The sequence below is a fragment of the Triturus cristatus genome, chromosome 4_1 (assembly GCF_964204655.1).
Source record: "Triturus cristatus chromosome 4_1, aTriCri1.1, whole genome shotgun sequence".
NCBI classification, from domain to species: domain Eukaryota; kingdom Metazoa; phylum Chordata; class Amphibia; order Caudata; family Salamandridae; genus Triturus; species Triturus cristatus.
In genome coordinates this window covers 1,274,284,830-1,274,304,435 of record NC_140585.1, presented here as the reverse complement: position 1 = coordinate 1,274,304,435, position 19,606 = coordinate 1,274,284,830, and the positions used below count along the sequence as shown (strand labels likewise).

Sequence of the window (19,606 nt, the reverse complement as noted above, 5' to 3'; positions counted from 1 at the left end):
ACAAGGCTGAGGATGGACACATTACATTTTATAGTAGCCTTCCCAAAAATGGAATAATGAAGCCACTAACTACCTAACTGTCCCTGTGATGGAAGATCTGCACAATCAACTATGCACTTTCTCCTATTTTGGAAATTTTATATAGATATGCGGAAATCGTTTTAAAAGCCTTTATTTTTATTTAATGGACTTTTTAATTACAAACATGCTTTTAGTTTTATTTGTAATTTAGGAAATGTAAAAATCATTAACTCCGTTATCAGATATGTACAATGTGCAATTAGAAAAAGAAAATAACTTATCTTTTTAGATGCCTTATTATATGAGAATGTGGACGATATAATTTAGCTGTGTAAACATAATCTTTTGTAACTGATAGTTCAACACGTAAAGAGAATCCTAAGCCCCTATATATTATACATATTCCATCAAATAAAATTAGTACTTGTATTTCATGTATTAATGAAATATTGTATTCATTATTTTCATATTGTATGACTGTGATTCTTATTAATGATATCGATGTTGTATGAATTTTGTGCTTTTATGATGATTTTGTAGGCACCGAATAAAGCTGAATTGAATTGAATTGACAATAGGTTCAATAGAGTCAGGGATAAGATTTTGAGTTAAAGATTTAGAAGGAAAGATATAGTCTAACCAAGAAAGCGAGCCATGAGGTGGAGAGTAAAAAGAGAAGTCAAGAGCATCTGGGTGATATAATCTCCATGCATCCACAAGGTGTGACTGAGAAATGGAATTAAGAAACTGTTTATGGAGTTTGTAGGGAATAAAGCGAACTTGGAATTGCCGGTCAATAAATGGATCAATAATCTGATTGCAATCACCTCCCAGAATAAAAAAATCATCCCTAAAATGAGTACTTTTTTTGCAACAGTAGGTCAAAATGAATGGTCCGGTTGAGTTGGGCCATAAACATTAAATACCGTCAAAGAAATATTATTAATGAGTAATTTAGCTAACTACCACCTCCCTTCAGAGTCAGTTTCTTGGGATAAAACTTTACATTTTAATTTTTTATGGCATAAGAAAATTACTCCATTTCTCTTGGTGGAAGTGGGGGAAACTAAAACGGAACCAACCCAACCCCATTTTAACTTCAATGCTTCTGATTCGTTGAGATGAGTTTCTTGCAAAAAGACTTTGGGGAATATTATCAAGCACGATGTTAAAATTATCGCCGCTTTAGCGGCAGAAAACTGCCGCTAAAGCAGCGATAATGGGCTTGATAATATGCCGCAGAGAATTCCAATAGAATTCCATATTGACACCAGAACATGGGCTTCTATGGGAATTCTCAAGGGCATATTATCAAGCCCATTATCGCCACTTTAGCGGCCATTTTCTGTTGCTAAAGCGGCGATAATTTTAACCCTGTTTCTTGATAATATGCCCCCATATCTGGGTGATAGGAAGTGAGATGAAATCAAATGCTCTGTCTTTTGATAGGATTAATAAAACCTTTCACATTCTAAGAAACAACTCTGAATGTAAAAAATCAAATATATATATATAGAGCAACACATTCAACAAAGAGAGTAAATGTAATAAATAGGGGGGGAGAAAACTGAAAAAGAGAAATATTGCAATAATAAAATTAAAAGGAAAAGAAATAAAAAGATAGGATACATAAAGAATACATATAGGACTATACGATCTATAATGAAACAACAAAGTGCATACATAAGGGAAGGAGAAGGTAAAACAGGTAAACATGGCAGTACTAAGAGTAACAGGAAAAAGAGAAAAGAGGTAGAGAGGGAAAGGAAGGGGGAAGAAAAGAGACAGTGAGAGATGACAGTACATGCCAGAACCTGATAACTGTAGTACGTACCTTCATAGGGAAACAAAACGAAAATAAGGAGTGGCAACGGGCATACAAAGACAGAACATCCAACAGGGGGCAAAGCACCACATCGAAACACCTTGTAACGCAGATAGGAACAGGAAAAGGAAATGGGAACATTGTAAACTCCAAGGAATCTGCAATGGCAATAAGGAATTAATATGATCAAACAGCAGTTAGGAACAACAAGCTACAGAATAAACAAAAAAGGATTGAACGTTACAAGAGTTTACTATTAAAGTCAGGTAACAGAAAAAGGACCAGCAATCACCATGAAGGAAGTAGAATGAGAGTGAATTAATTTCCTGAGAACTGCAGGGTCCTCAAATGAAGAAGTTTTGTTCTGAAAGGTGACCTTAAACAAACAAGAATGCAATAAACCATAGCAAGTACCAAGAGTACAAAGTGCAGGGCGGAGATCCAGGAATTCCTTCCTCCGTTTAGCAGTAGACATAGAGACATCTTGAGAAACAAACAGTCTTGCACCAGACCAGAGTAGTTGTTTCTTGAGTTTAGCTGCATTTAGGACTTGTAATAGGTCAGTGAATTGAAAAATAAAAGAATTACTCCACGAGGTTTTGAAGGAGCAGATGAGGAAGGGAGGCACGGGCCCAATCTGTGCGCACATTGTATATTTAATTTAGTCGACGTAGGAAGGTCCAGAAGCTGTGGGAGGAAGGTGGTAAAATAAGTAACAGGGTCTTCTCCTTCAAGGCCTTGAGGGAGGCCATATAAATGGAGATTATTGCGCGATTTCTATTTTCAAAGTCTTCAGTCGACTTTTTAAGCAGCAAAACCTCTCACTTTAAATGTGTAATTCTGGCACAGAAATCCTGTACATTTTCTATTTTCTATTTTGGGAAATTTATAAAGCGCACGTACACTATGCAGTTTCTTGGCGCTGGAGGGATTCCTGGGCGGGAAAAGGGCACGGGAGGCTAAGGGGCTAAGGGCTGAAAGCTTGCTGGAACAAAAGGGTCTTAAGGGCCTTACGGAACTCCATATAAGAGGAAGAGAGGCGAATCGAGAGCGGAAGGGTATTCCAAAAACTGGGCGCGAGGACTGAAAATTTCAGGCCTCCCGATATTTGTTTCTTGAAGCGGGGAATGACAAGTAGGGATTTAGTGGAAGAGCGAAGATCTCCAGAAGGGTGGTAATTGGTGATGGCAGAATTGATAAAAACGGGAGCTGTGCCAGCCCGAGCTTGAAAGGTGAGGCAGCCAAGTTTAAAAAGGGCCCGTTGTTTGATGGGAAGCCAATGAAGGGCGATGAGAAGGGGAGAAGAATGGTGAGATTTAGATAGTCCATGTACCAAACGAGCTGCCTGGTTCTGCACCAGTTGAAGGCGTTGAAGAGCATAAGTGGGAACACCATTATAAATAATGTTTCCATAGTCGATCTTGGAAAGAATCATAGCCATTACAATCAGTTTGAGTGCAGAGGGAGAGAAAAACCGGGAGACTTTCCTAATGATGCGCAGGGAAAGGAAACAAGAGGAAACCACGGCACTTATATGGGAATGAAGTGTCAGATGATGATTGAGTGTGATACCAAGAGTCTTGGCTGAGTGAGAGGGGGTGGGAGGAAGGCCAAGAGAGGGGGGCCAGAAAGAAGAAGACCAGGGGTTGCCACTGCCTCCAGTCAGTACCAGCTCTGTCTTATCCGGGTTAAGTTTAAGATGGTTCGCATTCATCCAATCCCGGATAAACAGCATGACGGACTGGAAGCTAGAGGTGCCTAGTGAAGGGGAGGAGAAATTAAAAATGAGTTGGAGGTCATCAGCGTAGTTGTAGACTGCGCCCTCCATTTGTTGCAGTGCAGATTTGAGGGGGAAAATATAAAGATTAAATAAAAGGGGGGAAAGAGGGGAGCCCTGAGGGACACCGCATTGCACACTGCGAGGCGGAGCAGAAAATTCGGCTAGGTGGACGGCCTGGGTGCGGTCAGCCAGGAAGGAGCCTAGCCAGGCCAGCACCCGTCCCCCTATACCCACCGCCCTGACACGGGACAAGAGAATGGAATGGTCCACCGTGTCAAAAGCGGCGGATAGATCGAGGAGGAAAAGGGCCTGGGGGGTGTTGGTGTCGATCCCCTCCCTGAGTTGGTCCATGACCGAGATGATCACATTCTCAGTAGAGTGGCGGGGGCGAAAGCCCGCCTGATAGGGTGAGAGATAATTGCTGTCCTCTATGAAGGAGCTGAGCGCCTGGGTTACGTGAGACTCAGCTACCTTACCCAAATAGGGGAGAAGGGATATGGGTCGGTAGTTTGCCGGGGAGGCCGGGTCCGCTCCGGGTTTTTTTAGTAAAGGGAAAATTATGGCGGTCTTGAGAGTGGCAGGGACAAGGCCATGTGAAAAACAGTCATTCAGAAGAGCAAGGACTGGGGATGGGCACTCGGCAAAAATCTGGCGGAGAATGCGTGCCGGGCAGATGTCAGTTGGAGAGCCCGACTTGACATGCCTGAGAAGGGAGGGCAGCGTTTCTCTGGTCAGTGCAGGAATAGAGGTGAAAAACAGGTTGTTGCCAGGTGATTGGAAGTGAGTGAAAGTGGGCAAAGGGGAGGGAATGTTGGCTTTAATGCAAACTATTTTTTCAATGAAAAACTCGTTGAGCGAGTTGCATAAGGCCTGGGAAGGGGAATCCGATGAAGCCAGCTCGTGGACGGTGGCAAAAATCTCGCGTGGCTGGCTTTCTGCGGCTAGAATACGCCCCGAGAAATGTTCTGTTTTGGCTGCTATGATGGCTTGTTTATATTCGCTGAGTATGGTGTTGTAGTGTAGCCTCTGGGTCGAGCAATATGCTCTTCTCCAGGCTCGTTCAGCCTGCCGTAACTCCAGTTTCTTGGCTTTAAGGCCGGGGCTGAACCACTTGTTGGCGTTATGGGTGCGGTTAGTGGTGATCCGCTTCAGGGGGGCCACTTGGTCGCAGGCTTTGGCAAGCCAGCCGTCTAGAGTGGTGGTCTGGAGATGTGGAGCCATGCCCGATAGATCCGGGCAGGTGGCAGTTAACAAGTTGCACAAAGATGGAATGTCAACTCGATTCCAATTCCTAGCCCGGATGATGTTGGGGAAGGAAGGTGTTAATTTATGGCTCAAGTCCAGGGAGAAAGCGAGCACGGAATGATCGGACCATGGACAGGGCGAGATAGTTGGAGCGGAGATCGGGATATTTAGAGTCCATATCTGGTCAAGGATGTGGCCCCGGATGTGGGTGGGACCATGAACGTGCTGAATGAAATTAAGACTGAGGAGCAATTGAGTAAAGTTTTTGGATATGGCATCCTCGGCGGGATCGGTGGGCCAAAAATTAAAATCTCCCAGAACGAGGACGGATCTGCTATTGACTGCTAGGGTGGCCAATAAGTCCTGGAAGGCAGGGAGGAAGCCAGGGGAAGGCTGGGGTGGCCGATATATTAATACACAGGTGATTGGGGTCTTAGAAGAGGTAGAATGTACTACAAGACAGTCAGCTGCTGGTATCATGGGCGAAACGAGTGTCTGAAAGTGAAGTCTATTGCGGGAAATCAAGGCTACCCCTCCGCCCGCTTTATCCTCCAAATGATCTGCACGGAGCATACTGTAGTGGGGGGGAGGGCCGCCAGGACGTTCGGCAAGGAATCAGGCCGGTACCATGTTTCGGTTAAAAACAGAAGATCTGGAGAGTTGGAGTCTAAGAGATCAAATATTTCGGTCTGGTGTTTAACAGCTGACCTGGTGTTCAGAAGGAGAGCAGAAGTGAAGGGAGGGGGCGGGGCGAGCAAGACGGTTTTGGGCAAAGCAATGCCAAGATCTTGGACATGGGTCCGTGTTGCCGGATTGAGAGGCTAATCTTTGTTAAGGAAGCGCAGTTGTTCGGTAGTATATGTTAGGAGACACGCATAGTGGTGTGCCCCTTGCCTCGGTCGGCCGCGGACGGGCACAGACGGGCTTGCCTTAGGCGCGCCTTCGGCGCGCTGCCGTCGCTCCCGCTGCGCTCGTCCGCTGCGCGTACGGCATATGCTCATGATCAAGGGGGCAGGGGGGCCTGGCTTCGCGGCCGTGGGCGTGTCCTGAGGGCCAGTGGGGAATGGCGGCGGGTGTGTATTCAAGCCTCGGCAGCACAAGATCTGCTGCACGAAGAGCAGCCACAGCTGGTGTCAAGGGGAAAATGCCCAGTAGAAAGAGCGCAAGTAAGTAAAAGTCGGCAATACAATTTACAAGTTAAAAATCACAAGCATTTCTCCCGGCTTTCCGCCTCAGGAGCAAGGTTCCCTCTATCACGCGCTAGCAGTCAGCGCGTCTTAAATGGGCTGCGAGGAAAAAAAGGGGTGTGGCCTCGCGGCCGTGAGCGTGTCCTGTGGGCCAGTGGGGAATGGCGGCGAGTGTGTATTCAAGCCTCGGCAGCACAAGATCTGCTGCACGAAGAGCAGCCACAGCTGGTGTCAAGGGGAAAATTCCCAGTAGAAAGAGCGCAAGTAAGTAAAAGTCGGCAATACAATTTACAAGTTAAAAATCACAAGCATTTCTCCCGGCTTTCCGCCTCAGGAGCAAGGTTCCCTCTATGATCACTGATCTGTTGTTCCACCAAGCATAGGCAAGAATCCATGGATGACAATTTATTGGCCAGAGTCTGTAGGCGGGTATTTGTCCCCTCAATTAAAGGTCTTAGAGCACGTATGTCTTCCAAAACAATGTCCAAGGATACTGCAGACATCTTCTACAAACAAAAGGATCAAACAAGATCCCCTTGTTTGATCCTTTTGTTGGTAGAAGATGGTAGCTGTACTTTAAATGCAGGGATACGTGAAGCCATAGGTTGAGAAGACACGGATTGAGCCATTTCCCCAGAAGGATACAAAAAAACAGTATGGACAGAGCTAGAGAGGGTATCACTGATGGTGTGTCTGTTGATAGAGTGCAGTAGTTTTTTGCTTATGCACATGAACCAAGACAGTAGAACCAAAAGTGGCTTGTGAGGCGAAAGACAATAATAGGCATAAGACACTACACAGGCAGTAAATCCCTCTGAACAAATAAGCCTCCCGGAAGAAAATAACAGTTCAGATGTAAAAAATGAAAAGAGGATTCATAGAAAATGTAAAAAGAGTGCTCTTAATCAAGGCAAGCTAATCTCAGAGGAGAAGTTCATAGGCAGCAAGGAAACAAAATGAGGGGCGCTAGGAAGCCTGTAAGGCGACCTGATAAATTTAGGGTCCAACGCGGAGCTTGTAGGTAAAAAGCAGCAGCCTCATCTGGAGCAGGGGATCATACTGCAGGAAACATCCGTTTCAAGAAGAAAGCGGCGCAAAAACTGCCGTAATCACATCAGCGATTCCTGAGGCAGCGCAGAGTTCTGTAGTTAGGCAGCCAACTTAGGTCGCATCAGGGGCGCCTCCCCCCCATTCACTCCAATTTTAAAAATGGCCCAAATCTGTTCTTGGTAACAACCTAGTTTTCTCTCTTGTACTAAATATACAGTAAATTATCAGTCAGGGGCTAGGGGAGGTGCATCTCATTGTGCTTTAAGCCTATGTCCTAAGCTTGACGCTCCAAGAAAACTAGCTCTGCCACTTGGCCTGTTAGCATCATAAAGGGCATTCCAGCCTATAAATTCCAGCCAAGAGATTTACAGAAAGGCTGGTTACCATTTACATTGGATGAGGATTATCGGCACTGTTCCAGGCTTGGGCACGTGCAGTCACTGTGGTAACAGAATTTAACTAGTATTTTGACATGTTATAAACATTACTTTGGATTTTGAGCTCACCAGTAAGAACTAATGTAATATCTGATACACTGTCCTTCAGGCCCAGTGTGCCCCCATTTCTCTCCAGTCCTACATTACATTTTTAGTATTTTTCAGAGACTTTCCGGGTTAAACATACAGAACTCTTTTATTCTATGCACTTTGTATAAAAACATAAATAGATTGCTTTGTTCTTACTAGCAAGTCTGCCCTGTGGCAGGTACACTCATGCCACTAGTGTCGCTGTACTGAGGCGAAGAAGGTTTGTCATTTTTCTACTTTACTAAATCTATGATGAGATGATGAGTGAGAGAGTGTGTATTTCTCGTTTTCCATCAGAAATACAAGCCCCCATTTAAGACACCTTTAATCGATGATAAAAATGCTTTTATAATTGAGGTCCTGGTAACTTAAAAGCTGAGGACTTCTACATGATATTTAGGATGGGTGCAATATTACTAAAATTGATCCAAAACAATGGAATTTGATATCTTATTAGTGCAGTTCCAATCACTGTACATTAATTTTAATAGGGTGTTCATATGGTTGCAAATAGCTCTTTGGTTTTCACTGTAGTTAATGCATGTGTTTTCTTTTTACTTTCAGCAATGCCGTTGCCTGGTGTTTATAAAACCACAACAAGGTGAGATATTGTCCCTCTGTTTGTAAACCAATTTTTGAGAAGTGAATAGATTAGCATATACAACTGTGTGAGAAGAAGAATTTATGTGCAAAGAAGTTGGGTTGGTGTGGCGCCTTGATTCCTTACCAAATATGGATGGCATGTATATTGTTATATATTTTTAGTGTACCTAATAATCTACATTCTTACTCTTGAAGAGTGACACAAAATCTTGCAGAGTGGATGCATTTTAACAAACAGGTTGTGTTATTTAGCAAAAATAATTTTGAGGGAAAAGGAATTTTGGGAGAATTCATGGACATCCAGAATTTACACTACATAGTCAATGAATGCAAACAATTGAATTGATGACTACCATGGAGGGCGCACTAAGGTTAGTAAAATTCATGTTTCCACACACATCTCAAATCATTTCATTGGTAATATTGTTTTTACTACATATAGTTGTGGGTGATGCCCTGAACTGTCCCAATCAGTATGCAACTAGGTTATCAGGAAGTAAGAAATATTTTTTTTTCCAATTGGTACATGGTGCATATTCCAAGCACTCACCTATTTTAACATATGCATTGAGAAGATTCTTGATAGAATTAAAAAATTTAGTTATCAACTTAAAAAAAAAGTTCACCTGAAAATGTTTAGCAAATAAAATTCTGGTCTCAGCTTAATAGATTTTGGGATACACGCCCTTCATCAGGGCCAATAATGATCTGCACAAATGTGTGCACTGAAATCATGAGATGAGCTAACCCACAGCTTCGCAATATCTGGCAAGTCAGTCAAATTTCCCAGAAATTTCAAATAGCTGGCTAATTACTTGATTTAGGAATGAACTTTGACCTCAATATAATATTCCTCCTAAATGAAGCCTTTTGTATAGAAGAATAAAACAGTATTGTTCCAGAAGGCTTAAAAGACTAGCAGGATTATTCAGGTTTCATGTGAGGACTGTACTTGTTACATCAGACTTAGAAATCTGACAGCTAAAATATTAGATGATTGCCCGGCTTGAAGGATGGCTGTACCATAGGTACATTAGTAGAAGGATTTGAGGTCTTCCAAAGCAGGTTATAAAATGAATGGAAGCCTTGGATGGTACCCTCCTAGTGACTTTGCTGCTTCCATGGTATTTCAGGAACATCTGTTCAAACAGGAGCATAGTTTGCAGATGTGCTAGCAGTACCAGTGGTGAGTCTATAAGCAATACTGGGGCACAGCATAGATGTTTCTTCTCGCTCCAACAACATAAGAAGTGGTAGCCCTCTGGCATGAGACAAGGGCTGAGGTCATGAGAGATCAGGTCAAATTCATATGATGTGGTCTTACTCGTCTGTTTGTTATCCTTCATGGTTATGTTATAACCTGTTGTGTTGTGTGCATCTTCCTTATTACTATTCTGTCCCTTGCTGCTCAGCCATGTGTGATGTCACTTAGAATGTTGGGAGTGGGTGACTGGAGGAGTTGGCAGTTTGAAGAGATGGGCTGAGCAGCAGGGTGGCTGCTCCTGGTGGGGTTCTACTTGGGACTTATTAGTGGTCTTACAGAGGCTTTACTTGAGATCTTACCATCGTATTTGATCCTGTAACCTGCCTAATAAATATACAACCTGTTCTACGTTACCTGGCTACCTGATTGATGCTTCATTATTACACTGGCGACGATTGGAAAAGAATCTACGTGTGTGCTACTTCTATGGATTATGGACTTTGAACTTAATGGATTTACAAGTGGAAAGGAACTTCAAGAGAGCTTTCAAGCTGGTTGCTGAGAGAAATTGTACTGAAACTGTGAGTGAATAGAGATTACAAGCTACGTTTTTGCTGAAGGAAACTGTGATTGAAACTTATGAACTGGAACTTGAAAAGTGATTACAAGTGAAATTTGGTAAGCTGACACTCAAGAGCCCCACCAGTGACCTATCCATCGGTCGCCCTACAATGTGAGTGTCAGTTTCTTTCTTCTGTACCGTGTTGTACCATGTACTAAAGGTATTGAGAAAAAGGATAAGGAAATGTAACGGAAATGCTCTAGTTATTTATGACAAGCTTGAGGAATGAGACTGTGTTTAAAAGAGCTAAGAAACTATTGGAATATATAAAAGTAACTGGAAAAAAGGAATTGGAAACACTCCACCAGTGACCACAACTCAAGTGTGCCAGTTTCTGTTTGACTGCCTGCTGCCTACATGTGCCGCGATTTGGCAGTATGTGTTGTGCATCCAGCCACGCATTAACTTTCACTGCAGTGTTGCTTAACAGCGAAAATTCATAATTCGGGGGCATATGTCGAGCCTCGGTGTTAACGGTTCTTCTATTGTTAAACTATCCTAAGATGTGGTAACCGGACCGTTAAGTGTTCGGGGGCAAGTGTCGAGCCCCGGCGTGATGTTATGAGGTTATGACAGAGTTTGGGTCTCAGCGTTAACTGGTGATGAACTGTTTAAAAGGAAACCGCCAAGCAGCCATTCAATAATTCAAATTGATCGCGCGCTCCTCACCTCTCCATGCGGGACTGCTGGAGAGTCTTACATGACGTGAGAGAATGGGATCTGAGCAAAGACGTCACTTACCTTTGTTGCCTTTACGACGCGTGGTGGTGATGTTCTCATGATGTTCGCAAGCTGTGGTTGTGTGGTTGCACGAGGATGAGGAGATTTGCTGCACTTGTTTTCTTCCGTAAGCCGTAACCTGTCCTTCTGTGGTAGCGGGTGTGCGGTGAAGGAGCAGCGGAGTCGGAGTCACAGATCTTTGAAGCATGCGCGTTGATGGGTGAATCGCTTTCTTCTGTGCATGCGCGGTGATGCGCACACCTTCGTTTCAGTAGCTAATCTACGTGCGCACATGCGCGTTGGTGTGAAAAACCTACTCTTTCATTTTTTTTTCTGTTTCTGATTTGATGTGTGTGTTTTGGATTCGTCGTGTGGGGCTGAGGAGGATATCTGCTCGGTGGAACTGCCAAACTGCATCTTTAGCTCCTGGTTTACTCGTGACTCCACGTTGAATCTTGCCTTTCGTCACGATTGCTTTCTGAGGTACTGTTTTCTCGAGGGTGTCATGGTATTTTTGCCAACATGACTGGAAACGAAGTACTGCCAACCTCGACCTGAAACTTGTTTCTGAAGAGGTGTTGTAGTTTTCCTGAAGTATGGCTCACACTCTGTGCATGAGCAGCTGGCGGGTGATGGAGGCATAATTCACTGAACACTGAACTTTTGAGTGGAAATTTTGAGTGAGAGATCGCTCACCGGGGTTTGGGAGTATGTGTACCCATTATTTTGGTGGGGTTGTGGAGCTGTGTGGAGCGATGTCTTCAATTTTTGTGACGTCTTTGGGAGCTAAATGCCCAGTTCTGGATCATAGGGGGTTGTTTCCCTATTTCTGTGATTTGTATCATAGGGAGGTTTATTTTCCCTATTTAGGAGTCTTTTGGGAGGTGTTTTTCCCCTATAGGGTGACGTTGTTCCCCTATTTCTGTGATTTGCGTTTTGGAGTATCATAGGGAGGTTTATTTTCCCTATTTCAGAGTCTTTGGGAGGTGTTTTTTCCCCTATAGGGTGACGTTGTTCTCCTATTTCTGTGTTTTGTGTGATGGAGTATCATAGGGAGGTTTATTTTCCCTATTTCAGAGTCTTTTGGGAGGTGTTTTTCCCCTATAGGGTGACGTTGTTCCCCTATTTCTGTGTTTTGTATCATTGGGAGGTTTATTTTCCCTATTGCTGAGTTTAAGGGAGGTGTTTTTCCCCTATAGGGTGACATAGTTCCCCTATTTCTGAGTTTAAGGGAGGTGGTGTTTTCCCTTATGTTGGTGGTGTGTACCCATCTATTTAGTTTCCTTAGGGAGGGGGATGGGTTCATTATTCTTTTGCTTTAGTGTTTTTCTTGTAGGTTTTTTCTGATTTGATTTATGTTCACTTGCATAATGAATTTCTGTTTATGTAAGCAATGGAGTTTTTGGTGATATTTTGATTTTGTGTATTTGTATCTTCATACTTTGTTTTCGTAAGGAAGGAAGATGTGTTATAACCTGTTGTGTTGTGTGCATCTTCCTTATTACTATTCTGTCCCTTGCTGCTCAGCCATGTGTGATGTCACTTAGAATGTTGGGAGTGGGGGACTGGAGGAGTTGGCAGTTTGAAGAGATGGGCTGAGCAGCAGGGTGGCTGCTCCTGGTGGGGTTCTACTTGGGACTTATTAGTGGTCTTACAGAGGCTTTACTTGAGATCTTACCATCGTATTTGATCCTGTAACCTGCCTAATAAATATACAACCTGTTCTACGTTACCTGGCTACCTGATTGATGCTTCATTATTACAGGTTATTTACAGAAAAGAGGCCCACAAGAGCAGTGGAAGGAGAGTTAGGGAAACAGGTGGGGTTTACTTATAACTAATAGGTTACAGATGTTGGAACAATTAGCGTCATCTCTTTGCCACCCTATGGTACCCAATGTTAGACTGCTTGAGATGAGCTTTACTTCCCCATCATTGACTTGATGTTACTGGGAATCTTTAGTGGCAAACAGTCTTTTTGTGGATGGATAATCACCTAATGTATCTATTTTGATTCTACACATGCTTATATGTAATGCTCCATTGCCTCTATATTTTTAAGTAGAAAGGTTTTGGACAGATCATCATGCATCAGGTTACATCAGCTGGGCAACAGCATGGCCTCGAGTGGAATATCCAGTGGGACCAATAAGACTGGCACCAGGTAAGGTTTTTTTAGAGCAATGAAATTCAGCAGGTCGGTATCCACCCATGATGTCCCTTCTCTGTGTGTAGCCAGGATATTTCATTGATGATCGTAAAGAATAGTTTTTGTATGTGGTAAATTTTTACTGTTGCTGTGAGATATAAAGTCTGCTGCTCATGTAGTACCTGCTTATGTTCTGTGTGAAGAAAGCTTGAAGAGCTGATGTCTTGATGGGGTTTTACAGTGTTATGGGGGAAATCTTACAATGCTTTTATTGATCTGCAGCCTTTCTGTATGTGAAGCTAAATTGTACTGCTTAGTTTGTGCTGTACTTGTTCTGAACATGGCAGGGTCGCAAGTACTAGTGCTGCTCTGTTGTACTTCACCTATATATGACGTTTACCTCCTGATGCACAGTCATCTTTAATTATAATTGACTTTTGCCACACATTTTTTATTAGTACACAGACATTTTCGCTGTGTTTAAACACTTGGAGGATTACATTTTGTAATACTACAGTTTATTCTGCCATGCTAAAAACATCACAAACACTTCTATACCAAGCAGCCCACACAGCATGTTTGGGTGTTCGATAAATACCCTACTATTCATCATGCCGAATAGAACTTGAAGCACTGAAGCAAAGGGTCTAGAGATGCTTTGCAAAGACTAATATACCAGTTAGAACGCAGAGATGGCCTTGCTTGGGAGCAAAGTTCTATGGAGTACACAGATGGGGGACCAGCTGTCAGGGATTGGTGAGGTGACATGGGGTGTGCCTCAGGGGTCCGCACTCTCCCCCTTACTTTTTAACATCTACCTACAACCTCTGATGGAGGAGCTCATGCGTAGGAATTGTGAAATCTTTAATTACACAGATGACACTCAGCTGCTGGTGCAGCTGGAAGAATCAAGAGAGGCTCAGGAATCAGTGAGGAACTTGCTCAGATTCACGGTCAATTGGATGACCAATAACCTCTTGAAGGTGAATGCAGAGAAAACGGAGGTACTGGTGCTCACCAACCAGCCTAATCCTTGGGATGATCTGTACTGGCACCCAGAATTAGGAAAAACTCCTACTCCTGGTACGGTGGTAAAAAGTCTAGGTCTAAAGATCGATGCAGATCTTACCATGGCCCCTCAAGTTTCGGCTGTGGTAGGCTCTTGCACGGGTGTGTTGAGGCAATTACGCAAGCTGACCCCTATTCTTTCAGCCTCCACCCTACAAACCATCGTCTCTGCTACAATCATCTCGAGGCTAGATTATGGCAAAGCTCTGTATCTTGGTTTGCCACAGAAGTTGCTGAGGAAGCTGCAGGTCGTGCAGAACAACGCAGCTAGACTGATTTTTTCTCTACCGAGAAACTCACATGCAACCCCACTCCTTTGGAAGCTGCACTGGCTGCCTGTGAAGTTAAGGGTTCAGTTCAAATGTCTCTGTGTGGCCCATAAGGCACTCTTTGGTAAAGCCCCAGAGTACATTAAGCAGCGCCTGAGGAGGTATGTTCCCGGCAGAACTTTGCGCTCAGGTCAGGCCTCCAATCTGACTCAACCCAGATTTAAACTAAAAACTAAAGGAGCTAGAGCCTTTTCAGTGATTCTTCCGCAACTTTGGAATGAGCTACCGGCCAGTCTGAAGGAAGATTCACAGCTATTTTCCTTCAGGAAGAAACTGAAGACGTACCTATTTAAAAAGGCAATACTTCCGGCCTAATCAGAGATGGCAGAGGGTTTCAGGGTGACAGTATGTTATGTTCTTTCTGTTTAAGAGCTTAGAGACCGGCGGTGATAGGCGCTATACAAAAACTTTATAACATAACATAACATAACAGATTCTGTACTCTTGGGTTCTAAACCAGCTGAGCTAAATTGGCTCAGTCACAGAGTTGTATTTAATTTGTGCTTCCAGTGTTTATTGGCAGTCCAAAGTCGTTCTAAAGTCATAATACATGATGCCTGATCTGACCTTTGTCTCTTCTTAGTGTCACTGAACTCCTTAACTTGTTTCAAGAAGACGCCGAGGGCATCCTGTGTAACTTAGGCTTTGCAGCCGAAAAACCTCAGGCAGCCTCCAAGATCCCTGCCCGTTTCTTCCGAACCCCTTCGCAATTGAAAGGCATCGATTTCCGGGTGTTCCTTGAAGCACAGGTGCAGAGGATAGAGATGGAGGACCCATGCTTGATGTTGGCAAGTGAGTATAATACCTGACAGGCTGAAAGTTTCACCCTTTAGGATTTTGATATTTTAAATGTACCATGATTGGGTATTACATCCACCAGTAATGTATGTGGGCACCTCCACTATTGTTTCCTAGTGGGTGGAATGTGAGACGGATTTCAGCTTCTACCAAACGCATGTTTCCTTATTAGAGGACTGAGTACAGCAAACAACCTGTCTCTCTTGAACCAGAGTTAGTGGTAACACATTCAGGCTCATTCTAATTCCCACTATAATTCTAAAAGCGGGAGCAAATTGTGCTTACGTCCAATTTTTATTTATGAACTAGGAGTAAACAGACCTTGGACCAGGTTTTTCCATGGGCAAATGCCCCATGGTATGATCTGGAGGAATTTGTGTGGGGGAAATTGCTCAGAAAATGCAATTGCTTGCAAATAAATGTTTCCTGCTAGTTATTCCCCATTCGAAACTCCGATAGTAGGAATCACATGGTAAATCCAACGGATTATACTGTGACTTTGCTGCAGTGGTATTTTCCCAGGCACGTTTACCACCCAATGTTTCCAAGCAAGTTGGCCTAAGGGCACTATTTGTTAAATAAGTGGCATTAACATCGATATATGAGGATTGTGTAGAAGGAACATCGACATATGAGGATTGTGTAGAAGGTCTTGGTCCACTTTTGTGATGCTTTTCAGTCCCTGTAGCTTGTGGAAGGCAAGCTTTATTTCAATCAGTGTCCTTTATTTGTGTGGCATGTCTCAGCAAACCCCGCACTGTATCTTTTTCTAGCATTAGATTGACAATTATGAAAAGAAATTAAATGAAGAAGAATCATGTCAGAGGAACAAATGACAAAGGAAAAATAGTTAATAGGTCTATAATTTAGCAAAAGGTGACAAGGATTAAGTTAGATTGATATCTGATTTAAGGACGCATCTTTTTATAACCGGAGAGTGTCTGGCTTTGTGGAGATCCAATATAACACTACAGGAAAGATAGTTACATGTTTCCAAGGGTAAGCCAACATTATACAGGAAGGAACTTCTGCCCTCCCCTCCTCTTCCTTCAACTCACCACCCTTTCTACCCCTTCTCCTCCCTTTTCTAACCTCCCTTCTCTTCCCATCCTTTCTCCATCTCTCCCCTCCCTTCCCTCCCATCCCCTTCTTCCCCCTCCCTTTCCTGATCCTCCTCTACATCCACCTTCCCTCCCCTCCCTTCCTCTTCCCCTTCTCTTCCCTCCTTTCCCATGCCCTTCCCTCTCTTCCCCTGCCCTCCCTTCCTCTCCTCCCCTTCCTTGCCTCTCCTCATTGTAGTTCTTAAATCATCAAGGGCTAGTGAAGTTCCATCCTTAGTCAAGAACTGATTATTCGGACCAAAGGTTGACTACTGTGAGTCCAGTACAAAGAACAAGAAGTAAAACAGAAATAGTTTTTTATTTTTGGAAACTTAATCTGTTGCTTCTACCAATGGGGCATGAAGCAGATGGCCCTACTTCATTGAGCCACCCCACAGATCACGCTGAAGATAATACTTCTCAGCAAATGTTGAAAAGATTTCTTAACCCAATTAACTGTTGAATCTTAAACTCTTTGATAAGATCATTCAGCAGGCATTGGCCACGTTCTACTACAAAAAGTGTGTGGGAGCTCCACTGTGTATACTTAATCAATAGAGCAGATCTGTAGAGTGCAAACATTGTCCAACAAATCAATAGGTATATAGGTAGGCAGTCCTGCTCCATTGTGTATGGTCAGTAGACATGGACAGGAGTCTTGCAGTTGGGTCTCCTTCATGTCAGTCGCAAAGACCATAAAACAACTGTATTGCCCCATTCATTCACATATCTGTGTAGTTTTTACTTCTCTTCAAAGCCAATCTTCAAAATTGAAAATTGATTTTTGTTTTCAGATCGCTTTAAACAAGTGGAGACATTGACTGCAACAGCTAACGCTCTCTTCTGCCTCTATTCCTACGTCTCCAAGACTCCAGTGCAGAAGATTGCCCCCTCCTTCAGTTTTGTAGACTATGGAGAGATTCCAGACAGCATGATTACACCAACAAAACAAGAGCCCATTTCTCCTGTCAATCGGCTTAAGAGAGCGATTTCCCGAATGTGCCTGTACACCTCCTCCAGAGACACAGGATCTTTTCATAACACTAACCAGGTCACCCCTAAAAAGCTCAACAGCCTGGACATGGTGGTGAATGAAGTGTTGGAGATTGTTCGAGAGGAAAAGCTGAAAAGTGAGAAAAATGTTGATGTATCATCAGAGGGACATTCTGTGTTGACTTCACATGAAGAGACTTTGAATGCCTCAGAGGGGAGAGCACCACACTTCATGCCGACCAAGAGATTTGAGGCCTCAAAGTCCATAAATAAGTCACTGGTCACAGCAGGAGGAGCTTGGTCTGTCGGTCATACTGAAATGTTACAGGGTTCAGGGAGGACTAAGCACTCTGTTCTGAATATGGTCAAGTTAAAATCAGTAGAGACAAGAACTCCACCTCCTGGACCTGACAAGAGGTTAAAGTCCCAAAACAAATTGTATTTTTTTCCAGAGAATGGTCCAACAGTAACAGCACATGAAGAGACAATAGGTAATTGGGAGAAGGAAAAATAAAGATATCCTTCTTTTGAAGAAAGCTGGAGTGAATTGCGAAAAACATAATGCCATACTGATAATTTGTTTCTATTCTTCTTTGTCAACCATATGCATCCACAGGTATGAAGTCAGGAAGCTGTTTGCACATTTCTAGCCAAAGCAAAGTTACCGCCATTCAGCCGTTTCTGTCTTAGCAGGGAATCACAAAGTGTTGTCTGCAGCCTGACGTTTCCAATCCTGATATTTGATTGACTCCTAGAACTCTACTACTTTTTCAGATGCCCAGCCTCTTGATAAATCATCTTATTCAATTGCCTTCCAGCCATCACCAGAGCTCACTGCTAATAAGTGTGTCTTAGCACTTCCCGGTCTACCTGGTTTCTTCTCCATTTCTTCAACACTTACTTTGGCCTAACCCTTTCCATTAAAGTCTCCCATGAAATCACTAGCCGATTCAATGCATGGGTGTAACATAGACATCAGACATCCCTGTAGTGCTGGAGGGCATTTTTCCATTCAGCAGTCTTTCCTCAGAGAAAATAGATAACAGCAGTGGGTTAGGAACCTTTATCATTCCCACCTTCGGCCACCATCAATTTACCATCGATTAAAACCCCTTTCCCATTTCAAAATGTGGAAAATCTCCGATACTTTCCAATCAAGAGCATTACAATATTCAGTAATGTGATTCCATTCCTTCAAGCTAAATGTGAGCACTGACCCTAACTCTATAAACAAGTTTAGCCATATTTATAACTCTTAAGTTAACTTCAGTCATAATGGAATTGCAAACCCTACACTAAAAAAAACCTTTAACCCTAAACCTAGACATAATTAAATTAATTAATTAAAAATGATTGGGAAAATAATCTCTGATGCTAATGCAGGCAGCAAATATGAGCAAAGAAATCAGTTTATTTAAAAGATTGGCTAATCCCAACCATAAAAACCTGAAAATGGTCATTAAGTTAGCTCGAATCCTACATGTAATGTAGGCCCATAAAATAAGGATAAATGTAATAGTAATGTATTACATCCCTTTTTTGGAACACATATTGAACATTCACTTATTTCATTTGTCATGTGCTTTTTCATCTGTTATTTTAAATGAACCAATGTTTTACTTCCTTTTAAAGCTGCAATTCATATGGAATGGTTGAAGTTATGGTATAGCTCAGTAGTGAAGTTGGATTGCAGTTTCCCCTAGAGAGTATTAAAGGAGGGTCCTGATTTTCTTAAAGACAAAGGAGTCGAATATTATGCAGTCTCTCTTCTTGCTTTATTTTTTGTACAGCACTTAAAAGAACACTACAATCCCTATAATCCTGCGTGCCCAGGCAGTACATTTTTAACACAAATGAAGTACACCCTCATCTATAAATAGCAGCAGCCCAAACATCATTTCCCCTTTTCTTGATTCGTCAGAATCTATAGGCCATGAAAGAATAAAAATATCTCACACAGTAACAGAAAACTAAGAAGCAGCCAAACAACATCTTTCCTTTGGTCATCCTCCTCCCAGGATGAATGTTAAACTTGCATCACATGCAATTGTCCAGCTAGATTATAGACTCTTGGCTAGTCGGGATTAGTACTAAAAGTCATTCAACAGATATATCACTATGAGCAACAGGGAGGACTAACAAATATCAGAGGTGGGGTAATGTTTGCCTCCTTTGACTTTAATGAAATCAGCAATCTCCTTCAATGTTCTCTAGGAAAATCTGCAATTTGATTACTAGACAGAAGGTTCTATTAAGAATGAAGGAATGAATGAAGAATTTATAGAGGAATCACCCCCGAAGGTGTATCTCCACGCTGACAGCAGAAGAAATAGAGTGTAATGGGATGATCAGTTATTAAAAAATTCAGTTTTCAATAGTTTCCTG

General features: G+C 42.8%; 1 protein-coding gene across 5 annotated transcripts in view; it reads left to right on the top strand.

Moving 5' to 3' along the window:
• Window positions 1-18,787, top strand: part of TESPA1 (thymocyte expressed, positive selection associated 1) — a 267,771-nt gene extending 248,984 nt beyond the window's left edge. For 2 of the 5 annotated variants that reach the window (XM_085654779.1, XM_085654777.1), the window contains 4 exons: window positions 8,200-8,236; window positions 12,847-12,948; window positions 14,914-15,122; window positions 17,023-17,846. In XM_085654779.1, the coding sequence (XP_085510905.1) occupies window positions 8,200-8,236; window positions 12,847-12,948; window positions 14,914-15,122; window positions 17,023-17,735 (1,061 nt within the window). In that variant the 3' untranslated portion in view covers window positions 17,736-17,846. Of the gene's footprint in view, window positions 1-8,199; window positions 8,237-12,846; window positions 12,949-14,913; window positions 15,123-17,022 lie in introns of all 5 variants that reach the window. The other 3 variants (XM_085654778.1, XM_085654776.1, XM_085654780.1) reach the window with 3 other exon arrangements.
• Window positions 18,788-19,606: the final 819 nt, after the last annotated feature.